The sequence below is a fragment of the Plutella xylostella genome, chromosome 26 (assembly GCF_932276165.1).
Source record: "Plutella xylostella chromosome 26, ilPluXylo3.1, whole genome shotgun sequence".
Classification (NCBI taxonomy): Eukaryota; Metazoa; Arthropoda; class Insecta; order Lepidoptera; family Plutellidae; genus Plutella; species Plutella xylostella.
The window spans coordinates 5,858,290-5,873,216 of record NC_064006.1 but is presented as its reverse complement, the minus strand read 5'-3'; the positions used below and the strand labels follow the sequence as shown (position 1 = coordinate 5,873,216).

The following is a 14,927-nucleotide window of genomic DNA, read 5'->3' as shown; positions in this document are numbered from 1 at the left end:
TAACCATCGCGTGAGGACCTGCAACATACAAAATGGGTTAAAAAAAAATAATTACTTTAGCTAGTTCAGTCTTCACTGCTGTTGCCATCATCCTCAGACAGTGTGTTATTATCCATATTTCCGCCAGGCCATTTCTTCATGAAATCAGCAGCACTTGAAGTCTTTTTAGGTCCTTCCTTGGACATATCCACTTTTTCGACATCATATCTGTTGAGACCTTTCGATTTGGTTATTCTATAAGGACCCAAGTACTTTGGTTTCAACTTCATGCCAACACCAAACTGTGTCCTCTTTATAGCGACCAAATCCCCTATCTGATAGTGTGTGCTTTCCTTTCTCTTCTTATCATAGTTCTTTTTGTTTTCTTGTTGAATTTTCAAAATCTGTTCTTTAGCTTTAACTCTCAGTTCATCCCGGTTACTCATAAAGATGTCTCTTGTTTCTTGTTGAATTAAATTTAATATTTCGGTATCTTCCTTTAATCGCATCTTCGTACCAATCAGTAGCTCATATGGTGAAGAATCAACGCTTCTTTGGTAAGTACTGTTCAAAGCTTGCTGTAGGCGACTTACATGTCTGTACCAAATATCCGGCTGCTGGATACACATCTTCGTCAACACTGAGATAATTACTCGGTGGATCCTCTCCACTTGACCGTTACCTCGAGGGATTCCTGTGGTAATTGTGATATGCTGTATCTTCTCCTCCTCACAGTATTCTTCAAAGTCTTTACTTGTGAAGGCCGTGCCTCTATCTGTCACCAGACGTCTTGGGTTTCCGAACAGCTGTTGATGAATCTTCAATTTATCTATCGCTTCTTTGCTTGTCGTGCTCTTCGTAGGAAATATCCATGTATACTTGGTGAATGCATCAATCATCGTTAAAATATAATTATACTGTTTCTTGGTCTCTGTCATTGGTCCGATGTGGTCGATATGCAATGTGTCTAGTGGCAGCTCACCCTTATCGATTGGTGATAAGAAACCTTCCTGTTTACCAGTCTTCCGGCTAGCCAACAAGCATGGTATGCAAGTCTGAATGTATTCCTCCACTTTTCTATCCAAATTCTTGACATAATAATCTTTTTTCAGTAACTCAATTGTTTTCTTCTTGCCAAAATGACCGTTTTCATGAGCTTGACGTATCAGCTCCATCTCCATGCATTTAGGTACCACCAGATGCTTCTCGGGACCCTTAAACAATAGCCCATTTTCAAGCCAATAGTCTTCATATGGTCTCTCTTTCAAAATCTCCATTACTGCCTTTAAAGCAACATCTCTCAGTTGGGCTTGCTTCAGTTTCTCTTGAAAATCAGATGTTATCATTGCTACATAGTGGTTTCTGCTCAGCGCATCTGCATGTCGCATTTGGGATCCCTTTCTGTGCTCCACCGTGAAGTTGTACTCCTGAAGGAGCATTATCCATCTGGCCACTCTTGTGGATGTAGACATATCTCTCTTCATGAGCGTCATCTGAAAAGCTTTACAATCAGTTACTATTTTGAATTTAATCCCAAATAAGTATTTTCGAAACTTCTTTATTGCCTCTATGATGGCTAGTGCCTCAAGTTCATAACTTGAGTATCTACTTTCAGCGTCAGTGGTCTTTCGGCTCATGTAATACACAGGATGCAAACAACCATCTTCATTGCTCCTTTGCATCAATATAGCAGCATATGCCACACTAGATGCATCTGTATGCAGCTCTGTTTCTAACTTAGAGTCATAAATCTGCAGCACTGGGGTGCTAGTAAGCTTCTCCTTCAATTGTTCAAATGACTCTTTCTGTTCTTGGTTAAAGTTAAAGTTACAGTCCTTCTTCATTAAATCAGTCAGAGGTTTTGCAATCAAAGAATAATTTTGGATAAACTTACGGAAGTAAGATGTTAGACCAACAAAACTCTGCAGCTGTTTAATCGTCTTTGGTTCAGGAAATCTTCGTACAGCCTCTGTCTTGTCTGGCGATGGTTTCACCTGGCCATTCTCAATAATGTGGCCTAAATACTCCACTCTTTTGACAACCAACTGTGACTTCTTCCAGTTCATCTCCAGTCCATACTGTGATACTACTTGCAGTACTTCTTGCAGCCGCTCTACGGCCTGTCTTTCAGTTTGAGCTGGAATTAATAAATCGTCGATGAATATTAATACAATCTTTTTGGCAATCAGCTCACGATAGATTATCATTATAAATCTTGTGAAAACTTTGGGACAAACGGCTAAACCAAATGGTGCTTTCAAGAACTCAAACTGACCATTGTGTGTAACAAAGGCAGTAAACTTTACTGAATCCTCATGTACAGGTAGATGAAAATAACCATTTTTTAAGTCCAACGTACTGTATACCTTCGCTGATGCTAACTGATCAATGTGGTCCTCAATGATCGGCAATGGGTACTCGTCCTTAACCATCTTCTTGTTGATTAATCTGTAATCTATACAAATCCGAGTAGTACCATCCTTCTTCCGAGTTAACACTAATGGACTAGCATATTCTGACCAACTCACCTGAATTATTCCATCTTTGAGCCACTGTTCAATCTGCCTTTCAACTTCTTCTTGTTCACTGATGGCCAGCCGTCTTGGTCGCTGAGCCACAGGTATGTCGTCCTTCAGTATAATACGCAGTTGAATGGGAGCATCCTTCGTCTTCATTGGTTGGTAGCCTTCTACCAAACCCTGCACCTGTTGTTGGATGGCTGGGCTAGCCTCACAACCTATATCATAAATGCTATCTGAAACAAAACATGAAATATTGCGCAACCAATCCTCACTCGACGGCAATAACATTATGTTCCCTTCATTCATTAACATTGTCACATTTTGTAAAAAGTCTTGTCCTATTATTAACTTATACGGCATAGAGTCTTTAGAAACGACATGGAATGAAACTTTGTGATATTCGTGTCCATCAATAATCACTGGAACCGTCAACTTTCCCATAGAATGCACTTTCATTTGTCCAAGTCCCGACAACGCAAGTATTTCTTCATCACATTTGGGACATCCGATTGTGTTGTAGAACGTTTCCGACATTAAATTCACTTCGCTGCCCGTGTCGATCAGTGCACTTGCCATATTTTCCATAATCTTCACGTCTTTTTCGGGTTTTTTCAACCATATTTCCTTCGTCGTGTTTGAAACATCTTTGTTTACGTTCAACATAACCTCATTGCTGTCAGTTGTCAAACGTCTGTCAATGTGATCGATTGACATATCGATCGGCACGCCATTGCTCCTCGTATCCGCCATGTTTGCGTAGGTGCTGCCCTCTGTCGTCGCATCTTGATTTTCCGCTGCGAACATCGTCCGTCTTGGTCCACCTTGAAGTTGTCGCGTCTCTCCGCCGCCATTGTTGCCAACCTGCCGGAATGACTGTTGTCCCCGGAAGTTTGGACGGCTAGTTCTTGCATCTGATTGGCCGCCGTAGATTCCGCTTGTTGAAGTTTGTGCCGATTGCGACGCCCCCTCTGGCTGGCGTGGCTGGACATTGCAACTCGTCGCGATATGCCCAAAACCATTACACTTAAAACATTTTAGCCCAAGATGTTGATGCGGGCATTCTCTAGAGTGATGGTTTCTCTCTCCACAGTTGTAGCATCTCAGCGCAGGCAGTCTGGGCAGTCTTGTATGCGTCATAGGTTCCCTAGGTCTTCTGGTAGCACCTTCTATCTTAAGTTTTTCTTTTACCACCTCGTATATACGTAACTTTTCTTTGAGTTCGGGGTACGTGGTCGCCCCATACAACATAATCTTATTGCATTCTGCGTCTTGTATGCCTTCTATGATGTATTTTATGGCCACGTAGTCCGCCATCCTGCCGCGTTTGCCCAACTCCTTCATGACGAGAAGGTAATCGAGGCAGCTCTCGTCTTCATGTTTCTTACGGCTGGCCATGGTTTCGTGTAGTGTTTTTTGATCTATGGAATCCGGAAATTCTTTGGCTAACGCTTGTTTCATCTCGTCCCACGTCTTGAAAGGCCGCTCTGATTTCAGCCATAGCGCCGCGGTGCCCACCAACGATCTTCTCGCGACAATAAGTTGTTGCAACGGAGTCCACTGCAGTATCTCAGCATTGTCCTCCACGTCTTGAATCCACCTCGAGACAGCGTAGATTTTGTCTTGGCCACTGAACTTAGGAACTAAGTCGTCCCCAAATCCAACCTGCATCACGGGCCGTGTTTCAGCCACCACAGTCTCGTCAAAAGAAGCACTTGCATTCATGCGACGTCCTTTCGGCATGATTTTGTTGTGTTAATTCACTCGCGTCGTAATTTGTACGTCTTTACACACCGAAAACCAGTAACTACGAAAATTTTCACCCACGTATCCACGTGCGTCTTCCGTCTTGTCGTCTTGAAATCTTCGTGAAATCGTCTTGAATCTTCAGGAATCGTTCGTCTTTAGATCAATCGCGGTCGAGCCCCCAAATTGTGGGGAAATTAGACGCAGATTACTGGTTTTACACGTTTATTTTAATTAATAACTAGCGAGTCTCTTGCGAGTGCACACAACATGACAACAAGGTTATAATCTGAATCGCCAGTAAAGATGCGCGATTATTACTAACCATAATCGAATAATTCGATTATAGACTTCATTCAAATGATTCGAATAACCTCATCATTCATTCGATTATGAAAGAGTGAGAAGTAAATACAATAATGTAGAGCGTCGTCTCATTCCTCCCTATTAAAATGACTACTTTATATTCGATTATCAGTCTTTTCATCTTAAATAATACTCTATGCCTTAAGCACAAAGTTCATTTTTGAGTGTCAAATAGAATCATTCAAACATCAGTTCATTCGATTATCGGTCTTTTCATCTTAAATAATACTCTATGCCTTAAGCACAAAGTTCATTTTTGAGTGTCAAATTGAATCATTCAAACATCAGTTCATTCGATTATCAGTCTTTTCATCTTAAATAATACTCTATGCCTTAAGCACAAAGTTCATTTTTGTGTGTCAAATTGAATCATTCAATCATCAGTTCATTCGATTATCAGTCTTTTCATCTTAAATAATACTCTATGCCTTAAGCACAAAGTTCATTTTTGAGTGTCAAATTGAATCATTCAATCACTCTTATTCAAATAGTGTCATTCGAAGGAAAGTATTCATCATTCATCATTCATTTCACCATTCGATTATGAAAATTAGTGGTTAGTGGTTTGCAAATTCGATTATTGACATTAGTGGTATCAAACCATTCGATTGTTGCTGTCATTCATAATCGCCCATCATTAATCGCCAGTGGCGCCATCTACCATTTCCTATCATCTTACTCGCTCACTCATACTATCTCACTCCCACATATATGTATATATATACCTATATATTATTAATAATTTTTTTTTTTTTTGCACTCCTGGAGGAAAATCTACACAGACACCTGGGAAGGGGACCCAGGTAGTGTCGGCCTTTAACCGACTAAAAACCCCCAGTTGTGCATTTCTTGTTTTTTTTTTTTTTTTTTTTCTTTTTTTTTTTCTTTTTTTTTTTCTTTGTTTCACACAGTCACACTTACAATTATAATGGCAACAAACATTTGAAGGGTAGGGCCAGTGTCAGCTGTCTTCAGAGAACTTAACAGACGCCTGTCAGTGGCCACACACTCCTTTTGTCATCGCTGTTGTTTTGCCTGGTGTTAATGTGTGACAGTGTTCTTAAAACTATCTTAATTTTATTGGTTAGTTCTTATACAGATAATATTAATTCATGATTATACTATACAATACCTACATATCAAAACTATACAATACATGCTATATACTATACATAACAAAACTATAAAATACATGCAATACTGTTTGGCCGTCAATATAAAATTAAAATCAAAATTCTCCTATTCCGCTCCATTTTGCGTTGCCAAAAGCCTTGATTGCTGGGCAACGACCTCTTTGTCCCGATTTTTTATTGCCATCTTTAGGTTGTATTCGAGGATCCGTTTCTTCGGTGCTGTTATTGCCGTTTTAGCGAGGTTGCCGATAGCGTCCTCGGTGTCATCTGCATAGTAGGTGCAGGCGGAGGTGTGCCTCGACAGCGCCACTACTGCGTGAGGTATGCTATCGTGCAACTTTATTTTATCTTTTGTTTTTATGATAATGACGGATTCGTACGTCAATCCCTGTGCTTCGTGTATGGTTAAGACGCGTGATCCCGTTCCTTCTCCAAACCCTTGGCTGGTCAGGGTCTCTTTTTCTTCCTGTGTATGCGTCAGGAATAGAGTGTTGGTTTGGGATTTTGGAATTGCTGCGTCTGTAAACCTTTTCAGCTGCAGAGATTGGATACGCGCTGTGGCTGCGTATATGCCTGAGTATACTTCTCTTAGGGCGTATGCAACATCCATGGGGTTTCTGTATGAGCACAACAGCTCCTGGGTGATGTTTGCTACCAGTGTTGGGCGACTGTACCTTAGTTCGAATAGGTTCTCTCTGTCTATGTACGGTAGCTGGTTGATGTCTCCGATTAGAGCAATATCACTGGCACGGGACAGGCGGGCGGCAATTACGATTGCCCCGAAATGGTTCATCAGGGCCTCGTCAATTATCAGGCGTTGGCATCCGACATGTTCTCTAAAGCCGTTTACTAGGACTGATGCCATCGTACGTACCCTAGTTCTAACCATGTCCCCGATCCTATGCGCTAGCCTGTTTCGTATATCGACGGCCGCCTCAGTTGTCGTGGTGATAATGGTGTCTTTGCTCACATCGAAGTTATTTACCACCCAGGTTGTCTTCCCACATCCAGGTACCCCGTTCACCCAAGCGATGGTGGGCATCGTCCAGCTATTCCAGGTAGCGTTAATGGTTTCCGCTTTTGCTAGGATTTTGACCTCTAGCATAATCCTGGTACACTGAGCTACGACCACCATTTGGTTGTTGTGTGGGAGAGTGAGTTTCGGGATGTTGCGTTCCCAGGGCACGAATCCGCATTCCTCGCTATAAGCCGCCATATACGCTCCAGTCATTTTGCCTCTGAGGACTTGGCAACTACTGTTATCGTATATGCAGGCTTCGGCCTCCTCGAGTAAAACTTTTAGCCGGCTTTCGTTCTCTTGCCTGTAGGTCTGCATGATCGTTTTGCAGGACAAGAGATTTACCTGCTTTGTGGCGGTTGTAATTGCCATAAATTCGATGGCGGCATTCTCTAGATGGTCGTTTGAGGTGGTAGCTGTTTTCAGCTTCGGTGGGACCACCTGGCCCATATCCGCTCGAGTAATTTTCCTCTGGGCAAGCCTTATTCCAGTTTTAGGTTCTCTGGAGATTTGGCGCCTCTCGGGTGTCCTCTGTGGTTTTCCTATAAGGCTTGAGGCAGCTGCTTTAGAAAGAAGAAAGAAAGAAAGAAAACGTTTATTCAGTGCACTGCAAACACACACCAAATACAAACAAAAAAAAAAGTTAAAAGTACACAAAAAATAAAAATAAATACAAGGTAGGTACAGTACAAGGTCCTGAAAACGGAAGTGGATCCTAACTTTTAATTACAATGATAAAGACTTTTCAGTTGGACTGTACAGCTATAAAGGAAACAAAAACAAAACTTAGGTGTGTGTTGCCAAGCACCGAAACGGACGGCGGCTCAGCTTATGCGGTGATAGGGGTTTATACCTACTACCGCGCTGATTTTCAGCCGCTTCCCCTGTGATGCCACTGACCTAATAAATACATTAAGTATATTTATTATATGTGTGTGTACCTATGCATGTTCTGATAGTGAGCGTACACCACAGCTGCCATTGTGAACCCGAGGTTTGCAGGTACATTCCAGTTCAAACCGGTTCGTGATTTCAGTTCCCAGTCCCCGGGCACGCGGCTTTCAGGTACAGATCACGCGACGCTGCCGCGCTGCACACTCACTACTACGTGCTAAATTACAGATTGAATAAAGTATGAAATACGCTGTAATTTTAATAAATTATAAGTAATAAGAAGTTATGTGTATGAGGTAAGTAGTCATATATTTCATAATAAATACTTACATGTTAATATGTTATTTAAATATTTATACCTTCATGGAATTTATTTAGACACGGTGGTTTTATTCTTTTTTGACCTTGTGTACATTTATTCCAGAATGTATGCTGCGAACATAACGAACCACTACTATGTAGTAGGTAATTACACAAACATGGAGGGATGTTGTTTGAAAATTCTGTCTGCACGTCGCGAATAACACTGTTGTAAGTAGATACACCTACTTTAACTGTATATCATCACAACCTATCACTTCCCCATTGCTGGGGCACGGTTCTCCTTCCAATGAAGGAAGGGTTTAGGCTTAGTCCACCACGGTGGCCTAGTGCGAGTGTATAATATACATAAGTACCTACTGTATGATATATAATAAAACTAAACAACATGGCGTGTACCAGGAGACATAAAAACAACTATGATTAACAAAAAAAAAAATAATAATTAAAAAATAATAATAATAAATATTGATATTTGAAAATGAAATTATTTGTAGGTATATGACATGAGAAACTCGGACGACCGTTATCAATCAGACTTTTGTTTTGCTAGCAATGATTTTTTGAGCTTAGTCTTAAATGATTGCACGGTTTTCAGGTCGCGCAGACTTGGATCTAACCTATTCCAACAATGAGTGGAGTTGAAGGAGAACGAGCCCATGAATGCTGCAGACTTGTGCTGTGGAGTCAGGAGCAAGTACGAGGACGCCCTGGTGCGGTGAGAGTTGAAGTCACGTGACCACCGTAACTTGTTATACAAATATTCAGGCACCCTTTTTTGTATGATACCATATAGGAGGCAAGCAAAGTGGAGATGCCGACGGCTTGCTAATTTTAAAATATTCGACTTATTTATGTAAGGTGTCACGTGACATCGTGCAGGGATATTGTGGCAGTACCGTGCGCAAGCATTTTGAACACGCTGAAGGAGACGTTGCGTTTTGCCATAGAGACAGGGGCCGTAAACGGTGTCTGCATAGTTTAGTTTAGATAGAACTAAACTTTCACATAATTGTTCACGAACTTCAAGTTTTATGTATGGTCTTATACGATAAAGAACTTTTAATCTATAAAAACAGCTTGATACTAAATTTAAAATGTGTTTCTCAAAGCGTAGGTTAGAGTCGAAATTGATGCCGAGATTTTAGCCTCGCTTACTAATTGAATAGATTCTCCGGCCACCTTAATATCTGGGTTATGGGATTTTATTTTGTGTACCTGTTGTTTTGTGCCTATTATAAGAAATTTCGACTTAATCGGGTTCAGTAGGAGAGAATTAATTTTAGACCAAGCCACTATTTGGTTTAGGTCCTCATTTATTAGTCTTACTGTTTCTTCAGTGCCATCTGGGACGCATGAAAGGTAAATTTGCAGGTCGTCAGCGTAGATGTGATATTTACAATTTTTAATGCAGTCTACTATGTCACTAGCGTACAAGATAAATAAAAGGGGACCAAGGATTGATCCTTGCGGGACTCCTCTCGTCACTGGACTAGGTGATGAGATTTGCGTTTCACCATTGATATTAGTGAGCTTTACAATCTGAGATCGTTGATTAAGATAACTGTAGAACCATCTCACTGTATCGGCTTCAAATCCATAGTAGGTCAGTTTAGCTAGGAGGCGAGGGACACTAATGGTATCGAAGGCACGTGAGAAGTCTAAAAGTGTGAGGATAGTGCCCTGGCCTTTGTCCTGGGAGCATAGTATATTGTCAACTACGTCAAGGAGAGCCGTTGACGTGCTGCGAAATTTCCTAAACCCCGATTGGACAGTGGGGAGAATATTATTGCATTCAATGTATTTGCTCATCTGGTCCCTTACGACTTTTTCTAGTATTTTTGACAGGCATACGAGTAAGCTAATTGGTCTCAGTTCATTTACCGTAGATGGACACGATGTCTTAGGTATAGGTTTAATTATAGCAGTTTTCCAAAGTTCCGGGAATGTATAGTTTGTCAAAGAATAGTTTATAATGTAGGTAATAACATTCAGCGTGCGCGGAAGGGTGAGGCAGATCATGTCAAGAGAAATACAGTCGATACCTTGTGCGTTAGATTTTAAGTGATTAATGCATTTATGTACGGTTTTACTATCTACAGAATGAAGCTGAAATTTAGATTGACCATATCTGTTGGTTTCGAAATTAGCCAAGTCAGAAAAATTTAATTCCTCCTTAGTAGGTAAATCTAAAAAGTGCTTATTTATCGCCTCAGGGTCATTAAATTGCGGTGGCAGGTCAGTTTGTTTATGATTTCTGAGTACGGTTTTTTTTAGATTCTTCCAGAGTGAGACTGAGTTTTTGTTATTGTTATTTATAAAATATTCAAAATAGGCGCGTTTTTCTTGATTTAAGGACGAGTTTACTAGTTTTTTAATTCAAGGTAGTAGGTTTTATTACTCTCTGACTTGGTTATTTTATATTTTTTGAATGCTGCGTTTCGCAAGTACATCATATATTTTATGTTGTCAGTTATCCACGGGTAGCCGGGATCTCTGATACATATCTGCTTTTCTGGCGCGTGAAGATTAAACAATTGGTGAACCATGTTATTGAAATTATCTATCATTGCATTTAGGTCGTTAATTTGCATGATACTTTCCCAATCGAGATTATTTAAATCATTATTGAAGAAGTCCCAAAGTATGTTGCCTAGAGGTCGAATGGTCATAAATTTAGGTATGATTTTGGGTTTTTTAATATTTAATATTGCTGTAACAAATGCATGCCTACCTAGTGTAGGAATATAGTCAACTTTAGTATGGCTAATTTCAGTATCTGAGCAAACTATGTCTATTAGTGTCTCGCTGCTGTCGTTGGCAAAGTGGGTAGGTTCCTGTACTGTTTGTGTTAAACCAACGCTACGTAGGAAATCCCTGAATAAGGTACTCTTGTTATTATTGGTCAACAAGTCTATGTTGAAGTCTCCCATCAGTAACAATTGATCATAGCCAGAAAAAGAGGTGATCGAATCCGTTAGAGAATCGAAAAACGTGTTAATATCTAACCATTCTGGCCTGTACGCGGTTCCGATGAGTAACTTGATGGAGTTGACAGTGCAGCTAACCCACATCTGCTCCACCGAGGGCGACACAGGGTGCTTCCTCGTGCGCGCGGTGATGCCGTCCTTGATGTAGAAGCCCACGCCGCCGCCGCGGGCGCGCAGGGCGGGCGGGCGCGGCACGTGACGCAGCTTGTACCCGGGCACTACCGGGGCACAGTCTGTCGTGCCCTCCTTAAGCCATGTCTCGTTGATCGCTATTATATCCGCTCCATATCGTTGCATAGTTGCTATAAATTCATCATGACCGGTTGACAGGGATCCCGCGTTAAAAATACCAACTGTAAATAACTTATGTTTTTTCATTTTTATTTACATGTATTTTATAGGTAAGCGATTCAGATATGATATAGATGTTGGAAAAAAAATATGCATTTGGGAATGTGTATATTTATGTGTATATATAGGCATGTGTAAGTATGTATAAGGGTGTATAATATATATTTCACGGGTCGTACAATACGTTCGGCTATCATTAAACAACAGCTTGCCGCCGCCGCGGTCGGTCCCGGGCAACAACACACAATAGACACGGAGGTAACTCTTAGATTAGTACTTGAAACATGATGATATAACAGGTATCGATGACGCCCATAGCTACAAACATAACCGAAATAATAAGACCAACATAAAACTCTCTCAGACATAACGAGGCTCCTATAGTTAAGAGATAACGGTTCAATTTTATGTACAAAACAAGAAAATGTACTAGCTACGCACATAATGTAAACAATTTGAGTCTGTAATGGAATACAACAATAAGGCATCTTATAAGTATAGGTAGGAAGGCCGATAGTGTAATGACAAGGTATTTTGCTGTAATTAAACGTTCGAGGCAGTCGTCGGAGCGACACCAAACACACGAGCAATGTCATGAACAGTGCGTATCCAGTGTCGCGGAGTGTCCTGGCCCTGGCGTGCGTAGATGCGGCCTTTTTTGGTCCAGAGAAATCGCCACGACTGCCTACGGCCAGCTTCCCGAACCTGGTAGAATAGCTGGCGGTTGGTTTTCGTCAGGCGTTCGTTAACATAGATGGGACGCGGCGCGGAGGACTGCCCGAGGTCGGCTGAAGTGGCCCCGCGGCGGACGCGCGCGGCAGTCATCAGCTCGTCCTTGACCGCGCGTCGCGTGAGCCGCACCACTAGCGGCCGCGGCCGGCCCGCCCCCGCGCCCGCGCCCTCCCCGCTGTCGCCCGGCGCCCGGCTCCACCTGTTCCTCGCACCAACACGCTCCGCGCTCACCACGTCTGACTCGTGCAGGTTAACCCCGAGCTTTGATGCCACTGATAGTATCAGGTGCATGGGGTTTTCTCCGTTCTCCTCCGGAAGATTTGTCACCTCCACGTCGTTCTCAAGCAGCTCCTGGTCTTTCTCATTGAGCTCCAGTCGCAATTCTGCTATGACTGCCTCGAGCCGCGAGCCCGTCCCCTCCGTAAGCCGCTGCTCCAGCAAGTCCACTCGCGAGTCCAGTGTGTTGAGACGCTGATCTGTTGCAGTGAAGGAGTTTTTCATCTCCATCATTTCACTGCGGAACATCTGGATCTCCTGTCGGACCGCTGTCAGCTCCTGGCGGAAGAGCCGCATCTCGAGCCCGAGTTCCACCTTGAACTTGTAGCGACACATGTTATAGTCACGTTTTGCAATGTAAGCTTTCTAGTAACTTCCAGTAGCGAACAATGCGCAGACGCTAGTCGTCTCGCGCCCGTCACTTAGCTCACACACTGAAAATGTAATTGGTTACTATGTGTATAATCTCAGTAAATAGTTTGGCCTCAAGAAATCCTGCATTCTTCATTTACCATCAACCCCGTAGCCACCTCTTTATACTCTAAACTGGTGACCTCCGACAATCTGAACACGCAACCTTCGGAAGAAATTATGGAGTCAGCACGGCGATGACGCGGCGCAGCATGGAACAACGGCGTGGACGAGACGGCTCCCCCAGCAAGGCCATGGGGTAACAGGCGACAACATAACAAGAAATTGGAACATTATCTACTGGAAGTATACCTACATCACCCCTTCGCACATTTTGGTTACGCAACAAAGAAGAAATTAGCGTATCGAAGCATCTCAAGTCAGCACCTGGACGAGCGGAACACATAGAAGGTACGATTGCGCGTTCACGACGGCAGGTCAACGGGCGGTAATCGGCGCTTCTGAAGTTAGCGAGTTTTGGGCTGTTTTCCTCGCTGCGAGGCTGCCGAGATGGAGCATAGTGGACTGGTCACCCACGTGGAGGCTCACTCGAGGGTCCTCATGGAAGTTCCCGCCAGGATGGATGAGAGGTGCTACGAGAGAAGCTATTTTTAGATTCGAAATTCACATGGTTCAATCACACACGAGGTCGGATTCGCAGAACCGAGGTAGCCGCGTTCATCTTGCACGGTCAGCGGAATGTGATAAGCGCGTCGCGAGTGAACATAGTGCTACGTAGTTTTACCAAGTGGTTTATTGTGTGATCTATAAGTTTGTTTTGTTAATTTTGTAATTTCTATTTTCTTTGGTATTGTTTGTTTCAAGTTTAAAGCTCCGTAAGAGAGGCTTTTGTAACTTACGTATTACCTATGTAGTAGTCTTGAAAATTTTTTGACAAAAATTTTGAAAAACGGGGGAAGTGATGTAGCGACACATGTTATAGTCACGTTTTGCAATGTAAGCTTTCTAGTAACTTCCAGTAGCGAACAATGCGCAGACGCTAGTCGTCTCGCGCCCGTCACTTAGCTCACACACTGAAAATGTAATTGGTTACTATGTGTATAATCTCAGTAAATAGTTTGGCCTCAAGAAATCCTGCATTCTTCATTTACCATCAACCCCGTAGCCACCTCTTTATACTCTAAAAACTCCTCGGTGGTGTCGTTCGCCGTGGAGTTGAGCCGGTCCTCAGCCACGACCAGCTCGGGCACCTCCGGGCTGCTCGCCACTGCCCGTGTGAGAGGGGAGGCGGGGATGGTCTCCGCGGCTGCCGGCGCCGGGGCGCACGCAGGGCACAGCCAGGTGTCAGGGCGCGCATCTTGATCACCCCCCTTTAGGCAGTACGGGTGATAGACAGTAGCGCATTTGGAGCATTTCGCGCATTTAGTCACATCGCCCCGCGGGATGTGTTTGCTGCAGCCTCCGCATTTAGTCATTGCGTAGGTACAATTTTTATGATATGCGCGCACGGCAAACAGACAGACCCAGCTACACTTAATAAGTGTATTGCGCTAGACGGCACTGTAATTGCGTTTTCTGACGAAACCCAGATGGCACTGACAACTATTTGTGATTATTTTACTAATTGCGCATGCAGGGTACACAAACTGTTAGAACAACTTTCGTTTTCGGTATACACCCACAAAAAATGATAGTAATGATATATTCACTGATCACTTTTGCAAAGATATCCTAGTAATACGCCACTATGCACTAAGATAACACTTGATGTAAACAATTGTCACTTGATTATTTGTTTATTAAACTTTTTATGACTTGATAACGTTGTTTTGATTTTTATGACTCGATCTAAACAAGCGAGCACCTTATCGCGAACACGTCAGTGACGTCACTTAAAAGCCTGGAGGAACCCTTGGACACGCCCTTGCGATGTTAAATTGTGCATCCTCCTTTCCATGTTCCGTTGTTCTGAAGCGGCGACAGCCCCAGCGGTCATCCTCTCCTGTAGGCGTTCAGATCCGGTGACCAAGTATTCGGCTTGTTGGTGGCAGTTGTCAATGCCCCTCGCAAGTATATGACCTTTGAGAAAGCTTAGATCTTCGCCTCTGTCCTCGTACACCACTATTTCATGATGTTTTGAGGCTTTTAGGCAACCCAGCTGGTCAACAATTTCGCCTTTTGTGCGGATCACTTCGACCGTTTGGAAACTATTACTATCCGGCTCGAAGGA

General features: G+C 42.8%; 2 protein-coding genes and 1 long non-coding RNA gene across 3 annotated transcripts; 1 reads left to right on the top strand and 2 right to left on the bottom strand.

The window, feature by feature from the left end:
• Positions 1-2,065: 2,065 nt before the first annotated feature.
• LOC125490642 lies at positions 2,066-4,241 on the bottom strand. The gene is made up of 2 exons (XM_048630488.1): positions 2,508-4,241; positions 2,066-2,116 (listed from the first exon to the last, which is right to left on the bottom strand). The coding sequence occupies exons 1-2, from the start codon at positions 4,239-4,241 to the stop codon at positions 2,093-2,095; spliced, it is 1,758 nt and encodes a 585-aa protein (XP_048486445.1). The 3' UTR covers positions 2,066-2,092.
• Positions 4,242-7,912: 3,671 nt separating this feature from the next.
• On the top strand, positions 7,913-9,116 carry LOC119693597. Its single transcript, XR_007267826.1, has 3 exons — positions 7,913-7,951; positions 8,080-8,186; positions 8,575-9,116. It is a non-coding gene; the product is annotated as an uncharacterized LOC119693597 (long non-coding RNA).
• A 2,739-nt stretch (positions 9,117-11,855) lies between these two features.
• Positions 11,856-14,579, bottom strand: LOC125490672. Its single transcript, XM_048630600.1, has 2 exons — positions 13,885-14,579; positions 11,856-12,646 (listed from the first exon to the last, which is right to left on the bottom strand). The coding sequence occupies exons 1-2, from the start codon at positions 14,170-14,172 to the stop codon at positions 11,861-11,863; spliced, it is 1,074 nt and encodes a 357-aa protein (XP_048486557.1). The 5' UTR covers positions 14,173-14,579; the 3' UTR covers positions 11,856-11,860.
• Between the last annotated feature and the right edge of the window lie 348 nt (positions 14,580-14,927).

What these genes read in the sequence shown, in the direction of transcription:
- LOC125490642 (XM_048630488.1), bottom strand. Translation starts at nt 4,241, where the DNA reads ATGCCGAAAGGACGTCGCATGAATGCAAGTGCTTCTTTTGACGAGACT. An exon ending in TCAAAGATGGAATAATTCAG is followed by an intron (nt 2,117 to 2,507) that starts GTGAGTTGGTCA and finishes TATTAATTCCAG; the next exon opens with CTCAAACTGAAAGACAGGCC.
- LOC125490672 (XM_048630600.1), bottom strand. Translation starts at nt 14,172, where the DNA reads ATGACTAAATGCGGAGGCTGCAGCAAACACATCCCGCGGGGCGATGTG. An exon ending in CGAACGACACCACCGAGGAG is followed by an intron (nt 12,647 to 13,884) that starts TTTTTAGAGTAT and finishes TGTCGCTACAAG; the next exon opens with TTCAAGGTGGAACTCGGGCT.